Source organism: Apis dorsata, unplaced genomic scaffold (assembly GCF_000469605.1).
Source record: "Apis dorsata unplaced genomic scaffold, Apis dorsata 1.3 scaffold_78, whole genome shotgun sequence".
In the NCBI taxonomy this organism is placed as follows: domain Eukaryota; kingdom Metazoa; phylum Arthropoda; class Insecta; order Hymenoptera; family Apidae; genus Apis; species Apis dorsata.
This window is the reverse complement of record NW_006263376.1, coordinates 700641-711147: the sequence shown is the minus strand read 5'-3', so window position 1 is coordinate 711147 and position 10507 is coordinate 700641. Positions and strand designations below refer to the sequence as shown.

The following is a 10507-nucleotide window of genomic DNA, read 5'->3' as shown; positions in this document are numbered from 1 at the left end:
CTCCTCGCATATTCTGCTATGCCAATAACAAGTCGGAGCTTCGGTGATCCAAACGCGAGATGGCGTTGATCCAAAAAAATTTTCAATGTCTAACTTATCGACCAAATATGTTTCCTTTGTAATTTATTATATTTTACAGGACTTGAAGAAGACGCAGCGGTAATTTAAAAACGTTCATAAATATTTGCTAAAAATATCGTAAAAAAAGTCTATAATGCAAATATTTCCATATCGTTGATTATAAATTACGCTTACGAATTATAACAATCTTTTGCATATGTAATAATTTTATATATATATTCATAAATGTTAAAATAACTTAATTAATATACGCCATCAACTCGATATTTTCAATGTTTAATTCTTTTTTTAGAATATACAATAAAATTTCCAATTTTAAAATTTTCATGAAATATTTACGTGATTTTATTACGTGTCAACAATAAGTTATTAAAATGTAGAATCCTGCTTCGATGTGAAATTTTTTACATCGAAACACGTAGGAAAAAAAAGAATAGGTATGGATATTTTTTTTTTTTTTTTTTCCTTGAACACAGGAATCTTACCTGACACACATGTTCGACACAATGTTTAACGTAAGCTGAGAAAAACGCAGCACGTGTCGCATCGAGGAAATTTTATGTGCAATGTTGGAACAAGGATGACACTCGTCTTTGTTTGAAATGCGCATCGTGTTCAATGTACTTTGCACAAAGATTTCAAATAACGCGTATCATCAGCAACGAGAATTATTACTCGATTCATTTTCATCTTTCTTGAGAACAAAGATTGAAAATATAATGATGATGATTTAAATTTCAACGAATTCATATCACGATAAAACATAGAAACGTAGAATAAAGATGAAAATTGATCGTGTTTTGGATGCAACGAATTACTTATTAACCAAATAACTTATTTACTTCACGATGCAAATAAACTTTTATCTCATTTTCAATTTTTACTTTAGAGTAGAGATAAACGTTCTTAGAAATTCATGTTCACATAAGAAGAACAAATAAAATCGCACGTTCTTAATATGACACGGTAGTGCACGATTAATCGGTAACGATATTTCTCATTTATTTCTTACCGAGATTCTTCACGTATTATAATAAGTTCTCTTATTATAATACTTATAGATTTAATTATGCGCGCCGTGACACAAAATAGACACGTTTGGTAAACATACACGTTGAAAAGTAGTGGTGTCGTAAGACGAATTGGCACGCGGATCGTTTCTCCGTTTATACGACATTTACGAAATTCGAGGTAAATATCAGTCACGTATTCGGTGTCGATACGAATTTTTCGCGTCTCGTCGAAGCAAAAATAAATAGCTCGATCGATAAAAAGATTCAAATGGGATTCGTGGACATAATCGACGAGAATGTTTGATCCGTCGATCACGTCGATGTTCATGGGAAAATGGGATGGGAAGAATAGAAGCACAGTCAGATCGAAGAAACGAGCGGTCACCTGCAACTTTTACGAGGAACGACATTGCCGTGGCGTCGTTATCAATAATGCGCCGAGACCGCTGCCTTTTCCGTCCACTCTATTTATGGCGGAAAATCTATAACGGAGCAGAGGACGCGGACGCGTCGGGTTATTGACGTTGAAACGTTCTCTCGTACGAACGAAAACGTTACGTAAAGCGGTAGAGGTAGATGTAAAGCGCGTGGGCGAGCTTGGTACGGCGACGATCGTTTTCCCGTCTCGAGAACGTCTCATCGTGCGTCGATCGATGAGCACGTGTCATCCATCGCGCTCCATAATTCCAACCTTTTTCTTTTACCGCGATACTTTCCACAGACGCTATCTACAGACGTGAGACGTCTATATCGCGGGGTAACTCATTTGCGAATTTTCGCTATTGGAACGAAGTCGCGCGAATGTGAAAGCGACGTTCGAGGGAATGAAACTCGTCGCGGGAAATTCGTTTTCGCGAAGGAACGGTATGCGTGCGTGACTCGCGACAAGAATTCTCGACACTGTTTACGCGACCGTCGAAATTACGAAATTATTAGGATCAGGAGGAATTTTGAAATCGTATTTAACGGAACGCGTTGAGAATAGAGAGAGGCAGTCGGTATAATAGTTTTTTTCTGTTTTCAGTTTGGATGCTAGATCTTGCAAGGACGAGATATACAGGATGGGAATAGGCGGTGGATATTGCGAAGGGAACTTGAACTTTGCTACGGCCTCGGAGGACGACGAGGTTTACACGAAGAAGAAAGTTTCCAGGGTAAGTTTTCGCAACGCTGTCGACGCGTTCAATTTGCAATTCCCATTGGGAAATAGAAGGGGAAAGGAAAGAAGCGGCGGTAAAATTCGAGGATATCATCGGTATTTGGGGCAACAGCGCGGAGAAAGGTTTTCCGTGTGGTCGAATCGAATCGAATCGAATCGACTCGATGATGCAACGTCGGTTTACAGTCGATGACAGTCACGTTTCTCGAAAACGAGGATTGCGACACGCCGACCGGTCGAAATTGGATTCGATAACGACGAGTCTACAAACGTCTAGGATCTCGAATTTTCCATAAATCGAACGCGAAGTGGATCATTGAGAATCCGTGATAAGAAAAAACATGGCACGAGCACGGTTACGTGCCTCGAGGAATGCACCTGTTAAAAGTCGTTGACGAATTATTCGGATCGCTGACATCGCGACATATGGTTGACACATGTCGCGAATTTACGAGTCGTTTCCTTCTCGCCTCGGCAATTTCCATTAATAAATAATCGACACGTAAAAATTTTGACTCGAGCGTGGACGAATGGTTGGACGATGCGCGTTCTTTGCGCGGAGAGTTGGCAATTTTATTCGCCGGTCGACGTTCCTAACGATCCCTGCGCTTCTAAGAAAAGCGTCGTACATATATATATATATATATATATTTTGCGCGGCTCGTGTAGCGAAGTTTGAAAACGACTCGCGACACGACGACAGGCCTCGATCCGTTCTCGTTCAACATTGGTATTTATAGCTCGTTCTCTTTCTCTCTCTCTTTCTTTTCCGTCCGGGATGCCTCCGTTCCTTGGCTGCAATTTTTTTTTCCTTTCGACTTTTGTTTAAATAGAGACTCGACGTCGAAGGTTGCATTCCGCATTTTATATCGAGACGCGGTGCGAAAGAATGGAAAGCGACGAAGGGAGCGTTGCTCTTCGGTCGGAGACGATCGGTATACGGGGAGGGAGAGTGGAAAGGCATATTTGTCCGGATGAAGAATCGGCGGATGAAAGCGAGGTGGGTGGGCGAGAGGGAAGAGGGGCGATCTCGGACCTCGTTCCGAATTAATATTTTTGTTCACGCGACGAACACGCGACACGGTCGTGAGACGATGCACGTATACGCGTGTGTAGCGTGTAGCGTTCATTCCGTAATTGCATCGGATCACGTGCAACGCGCACGTTCGAATTCGTGGCGTGGCGTGTCTGGGCGGAACGCCGCTTTTGGCAATGGCCGCCCTCCGGTTATTAGCGCAACGTGGCGCGGTTATTAGTCGCGTCGAGACGGCGAGATCGTTCAAGCCGGGTTGCACAATTGCTTTTGCCTGCGTCGCGTCGGATGCACTCGCGTCCTTCCAACCAAGCACGAGTGACTCGGATTCACGTGTTGTTGCCGCCGCTTTCCGGAGAAACCGACCGCGCTCCATCGCGTTTTCCATCTTTGTCGCGTATCGCTTATCGAACTCGCGCGCGAGGATAAGATTTTTTAAGTATTCGCGGGGATTCAAGATATAGCGGACGATGGAAAAAGGCCAAGAGGGAAGATTCGTTCCCGCGTATTTTTCGGAAAATTTCCGTCGATTAAAATTGAAATCGAAAAACGGGATTTTCGTAACGGGACGAAAGGAAAAAGAAGAAACGTGCCATCTCTCTCGATCTATCCTACCATTTTTACGTAAATCCACGATGAATCGATCGGTTATGCGCGATAACAACCCGTTATAATCGTTGGAAACGACGCGATTACCGAATCGATTACAACCGTATTAGCCAACCGTAGCAATAATCGAGACCTCGTCTATTTTTACAAATTTGACCGTAACGACGGCGCCGTTTCATCAGCGATTCGAAATTACCTCGCTTATCCTGGTTGCTAACTCGAGGAAAGATTCCGAGTTTAACAAAGATTCTCCGTTCTCTTGTCGGAGAAAGTAGAAGTAAAAGGAAAAAAAAATGGACGGATCTATTGCCAAAACGAATTGGAACATTTATATTTATATATTTATATAAACCGCTATTTATAGGAATCTAGTGTCTATTCAAAAATCGGGGGGGGAATAAAAAATTTCTCTTTTCTACGATTTCGTAATTTTTTTTTTTTTTTAAAGCGAGACGAGGCATCTTCTCGCGATCGCGTTAACCGAACTCGACGACGGAGATCACGGGGATTCGGCTTGCAAATGAATGGGCGCAGTTTACCGATTCACTAGAGGGAGGGGGGGGAAGAAATGGCCGCTTTCGGTTTTCACGCGCGCTTCGACCAATCGATTCTGAAAAGTTGGGAATTTCAAGTGGGCCGCTTTCATCGGTGCGCCCGTTTTATGTTAATGCGCCGGTTACATTAGAATTTCAAGAGCGGCGGAAGGATTCGGTGACCCCTTTGATTTTCACGCGCGATAACTTTCCAATTTCTCGTCCCGTTCCGTTCGATCCAACCGAGCCGAACTTGCGCGCTTACGTGCCACCGGTCGAATCGATTGCGACGACGGTGGTTAATTAAATTTCCCTCGAAAATCGAACGATCGATTGCGAAAGCGGGGATACGATTAACGGATAACGTAAGCTCGCGCTTATTTTAGCGGAGAGAACTTAAAAATAATTTATTTCGCGCTCGAGCAAGCAACGTCTTTCCTATTCTTGACTCGATTCTATGGATCGACGCAGAATCGTCTCTCTGTATCTTCGAAATCGTCGCGATTGCCAATTCGGGTTGTCGCGTCGAATCTCGGGTAAAAATCTCTCCGACTCTTTATCTTCGGTTACGCAACAAATTTCGTTTTCAGTCTCTGATCGCGTAATCTCGATCAATTTCTCGCCAATTGATCGTTGAAAACATCGATGGAATACCTGGCGAAATCCATCGCCCTTCTCGTTTTGAGAAAAAATCGTATCTTCTCTTTTTACCTTCACTAGTCCCGCGACCAGATATTACGAGAATTGTCCGGATTAAAAATTCGTTCGAGTTGGCTCGATTGAAATACAACTTGGAGGAAATAATACGATTTTTTCCGAGTCTCGAATCGAATCCGTTAAATAATTTGTAAGAATGTGTTTGCTTTATAAAGTATGGATATTTGTAATTTGCAAGTTCGAATATCGAATGTTATGATAATTTTGAATTTTTTAACTTGCTTTTTATATTATATTCGTTATTATTATATAAAAACATCTATCCAAAATTAGAAAATCTAAAAAATATGCAACATTTTTTTTAAAAATATCTCTTAAAGAATTTAAAAAAAAAAAATGGTAACGTAAATACGACTTCGAGAAGATTATCCAATAAAACTTATCGTTCTTATCGTCAGGTGCAAGAATATTCTATATGTTTCTTTTACGAAATTCCTCGAAATATTATCATTTATATGTGTTTTTTATTCTGATCGAATTGATTAACATCTCGATTAATCGAGATTGTAATAAGAAACATGGTGATTATTACCTTGCCGATATAAAGATACGTAATTATTTTTATTCGAAAATTCGTGATATATGATTTTCGATTTTTATTTTTTAATCGTCTAATCAAAATATTAAATACGAATCGAATAACCATTGATTCGTTTATTACCTTTATTACCTTTATTACACATTTTCGAAGTCATGGACGTATTTACCAAACACAAGATATTCGAGTATGATACGAAAGATAAGGTACTAATGGATAAGTTATTTTTCGATGTTTTTTTTTTTATCGAGAATTGTAATTTTCCATAATAGTTTCTTATCTAGTAATAGATTTTTTTAACGTTGAAAATAATGACAATTATAATAGAATTGAAAATTGAAAAAAATTATTAAATAAAAATTAAAAAAATCTCTCTCGATTCTTTGTATTTCGTCGATCAAAGTGTCAATTATAATGATCGAATTTGAAATTATCTTATCTCTCGTTGCAATTATCACAATCTAATATGTACGATTGAATTCAAGAAATCAGGAATGTATATAAAATCTCCGTAATGATAATCGTGAGTGAAACTTGAACACGTCGAATATTTCTACGAAATTTCGTTCACGCGCGATTCCCTTCGCTTCTTATTCTCCTACGCACGACGTGTCACGGATGTGCTCGATGGCACGAACGTGATTTTCACACCATCCCAACGATTCATGCGGGGAAATACCTGACTGAATTCTCGGTCATGGCTCCGGCAATGAGTCAGGGTCTCGATACAGCTTCTACGTCATCGGATGTTACTGCAGGCCAATAACGATCTCTAAACGCGTATCGTGCACGCAACGTGCTTCAACTTTGCTGCTTTTTTTATAAGAGAAATATATAATATCTCGAACGGTTTGCATGCTATTAACATATTAAATGTTTACCACGAATGTTTTTTTTTTTCCTCCATCGATGTATGTTTTTTCGCTTTATAAGTATTTTCTTTTTTCTATAACGGAAAGAGTCTGAAGTTTACTTTGAGTTTTTATGCCGTCTGGAATTCTTCAGTATTCTTTTGAGCATAAAAAGACAATATTTGATATATTAATTTTCATTTTTTTTTTTTTTTTTTTTTTACTTTTACTTTGTTTCTTAAACCGCTCGTCATTGATCGATAACGATGAACGATTGAAAACGTAATTGCCAACTTGGAAAGTACGAGGACGTGATTTTTGGCATAGTTTTGCCGACGGGAACACGGCTTTTAAAACTTTCTAAAGCTCGTAAAATCGATTAGCTGTTAATAATTTACACAATTCGAAAACTAAAACGTGTAACTTGAGACGTTTCATGAAAGATAAAACGTTTCAGTCTAATTTAAAACCTGTACAATGTCAACTCGACTATTTTTTTTTTTTTTTTTTTTTTTTTTTTTTTTTTTTTTTTTTATTTTATTACTTAAATTTCTTTTGAGTAGATATACGTGTCGCTTAAGATTCGACGTGTAATTAAATACGTAACAAATATATTTATTTTCAGCGTAGAATAACTTAGAAAGTTAGAAAGGAATAATCAAGGATTAATCGCGATTTAATCATATACTGATTATAGTTAATGTATCGTTTATAACTACATTTTTTTCTCCTATTTTATTTTACACACGAAACGTTCTTCTTTTAGTAATTTTTCCGTTTTGTCGTTCGATTTACACGCGACAATCGAAATAATTCAAGTCACGCGCCGTTCGTAGCTTTCGAAATTCCGCGCGGAGTAAATACACGTGTCGCTTGATTCGTTATGTTTCGAAGGAAACCAACCTGTGGCTGTATACGAAATATACGAAGCTGTATTCGTTTTTCGATGGTATTTTAATATATCGGTGATTTTATAAAAAATCATCGTTCGTAAAATGGAATAACATGGATGAAAAATGATTGTGTTAGACGCACGGGAAAAACGCTTATGATGATTATCGATGACCCAAATAATAATTGCAATGGCATAGAAACGATGTACATCAAGTTATTCCTGTTCCGTAAGAGCACCGACCTCCCTCGCCGTGTCCAAGTTATAATCGTGACACAGAATTGCCAATAATGTACAATGCTCGTACACCGCGATAAAAAAATCATCATCGATGTTTCCAAGTATTCCAGTTTCGCTTCAAGTTTGAAATATCCTTTCCTTCTGCTTCATATTTGATCAAGGAAAGTATAAATTAAGCGAATTTGACAACGCTTTTGATCTAATAAACTTTTAAATTTACGTTCGAATCGAATTTGCTCGAGTCATGTTAAATATCTAACATCGAACGATAACTTATTTCTTAAAGATAAAATAGCACGATTGAATAAAACGATCGTACGACGCTCGTTGTATAGGGATATATACGTGTATGTATCTGTCTGTATGTATATAATAGTTAGAGGCCGAGTTACGTTCGACTATAAGCGAGATCACCGCAAAATAACCTTACGTATCGTGTAATTTCATAGCTTTAAAAATAGTCAACTGGATTAAAAAAAAATCGCGAAATTACGATTATAAATTATTAAATTACAAACGAATTTCCCTTTGAAGTTGAATGGGATAAAATCTTTGTACGATTTAATTTAAATATAGAAAGATACGTATTATCTCTTCTCTTGATTCGTCATTAGCACGTGTTGTACGTTGCATGTTCATTGATTTATCCGGCACGTGATGCCATCTAGTCACCGACTAGTTGGCAATTTCCTATTATTTTAATCGAATTTATCTATATTCCGAATAGAATATATTCCGAAGAGAAACGATGAAAGTAAAATTATAAAGACGAGTAATTTTTTTCCGTGTTTATTATCGCTTTTAACATATAAGTCATAAACGTTAAAAAAATTATTATTCTTTATGAAAGATTATTTTTATATTCTATCTTATTCGTTTATTTTAATCGTCAAATAAATAATCACATTTTCGTCATTTCAATCGTACACAAATACATACATAGAAACACACGCTAACGATTCATTCATGGATTAGTTGTTTATTTTAATAATCGTTATTTTATATATGTATAGTGTATGTATATATATATATATTGTTTAAAATGCGTAACCACAACGTTACATCGCTGATCACGTTACGGAACGTCGTTTCGTATTTTTGCCTCCCTCCCTCTGTTATTCCTTATCGAGATACAAAAGGAGGAATTCGTATTCTCTTGTCACGTGTTTCATTGGAGCAAACCAAGCGTCACGAGGACTCGAAGTAAACGTAACGATTATTATGAGCTTTCTGCGAATGAGATATAAATGCGTCGTTATGGAATATCGTTTTGGACTTCGCGCGATGCCATTAACGAAGTCGATAACAGAGCTTTCTCGATAACCGATCGAAGGTTAATCGTATTATGGACCGGTACGATGCTGATTCGATTCTGGAAAATAATTAGTTTACACTTTAATACGTCGTAATTCTTGCTTTTCTTTCTTTTTTAACGTTTAAATTGAATATATAAAAGACAATCGTGCTATCGTGATTCGAAAAATGTTATTTTTCTAAGTACGATACGATTAAGTATGTACTTACACTTATCGTTTTTTTTTTTCTTCTTTCTTATTTTTCTTCACGAAACATCATTACGCTTTGATAGAAATAATACGTGATCGGTTGCGTCACGGTTGCTAAAAACAACACGTGTCCATTCACTCAAGGCGTTATTCGTAATCAACGTCGGTCACATGTTTGTTCTTATAAATGCATTTTTCGTAGTCAACGTGATCGTCCACTAGTAAGATATTTGATAATATTCTAGAATTGGACGATTTATGCGAAAAGGGATACTTGTAGTGTCGAAAACGACAAATAAATGAATAAAATTTCTGTGAGAAACGATTTTTTTCTTCTTTTCCGTGTCGTTCGTACAAATCTTTTCTTTATCTTTGTTTAAATTTTTACTTTGATATTTTATCATTTTGATACGGAATTTTATATGATTCGTTTCTCCTTATCAAGGAAATTCATGTTTTTTTTTTACGTGATGCCGTAAGCTTTTTGTGGGAAACGATGTTTCCAGGTAGGAGCGACGTGAAAAACACGTTTCGCAATATCTTACGATCCACGACTCGACGTATGTTCTTGTTTTTCGTCTGTTTACTCGGACGAGTCGAGTCATTCTCGCTTTTAAAATAAATTTTCTTCTTTTTTTTTTTTTTATCCCAATATTCTTACGTTAAAAATTTATCGCAACGAAGATTTTAATTAATTATTATTATACGAGAGAATGGATGAATATCTATCGCAAATTCCAGCTGTACGAGCCGTTTATCCCTCTATTCAGTTTTAGATAAATACACTTTTTTTTATATATGATAATCACGAAACGAAAAAGAAAAAAAGATATCATATCATATTGATTATACATAAGTTCCAACCATCATCTCGGAAGGCTGTCATCGTTATAAAAGAAGTCTCGATATAAAAGAAATTTTCGCTATCGACCCAGTGGCGAATCATCGCTGATTGTTCGTTCAGTATGCAAATTTTCAAACTCGTTTCACGTGATCGTGGATCGAGAGATGAAAATTAGCATCGAAGGAATAATTTATAACACGTATTATATACAAGTGCAGAAATGTCGATAGGTTTTGTTTGTTGTTACTAACCACTCGTCGAAGTTGGTAGATCCGGTGATTCCCGGTTATCGTTTGAAAAATAGCATGAGGTCAAGCGTTTGTCGATAAACTTTGGTCATAACACGGGCTTCGATGTCAGCCGCAAAGTTCTCCCTGGTCCGGTTGTATCCGGAATGCCGATAACTCGACCCCGTTAGTGCGGTTCCCCACTGATTTTTCGCGATCCGGCTCCTTTCCCGGATCGCTGTTCTCGTCGTGTCTCGTCGCGGAC

General features: G+C 37.6%; 1 protein-coding gene and 1 long non-coding RNA gene across 4 annotated transcripts in view; both read left to right on the top strand.

Moving 5' to 3' along the window:
* LOC102681842 (transcription factor cwo) overlaps positions 1 to 10507 on the top strand; it is a 35296-nt gene that overhangs the window by 19984 nt on the left and 4805 nt on the right. For all 3 annotated transcript variants that reach the window (XM_031508222.1, XM_006610807.2, XM_006610806.2), the window contains exon 3: positions 2119 to 2248. In XM_031508222.1, coding sequence (XP_031364082.1) covers positions 2119 to 2248 — 130 coding nt within the window. The remainder of the gene's footprint in view (positions 1 to 2118; positions 2249 to 10507) is intronic.
* LOC116184962 lies at positions 2305 to 3634 on the top strand. Its single transcript, XR_004149650.1, has 2 exons — positions 2305 to 2524; positions 2605 to 3634. It is a non-coding gene; the product is annotated as an uncharacterized LOC116184962 (long non-coding RNA).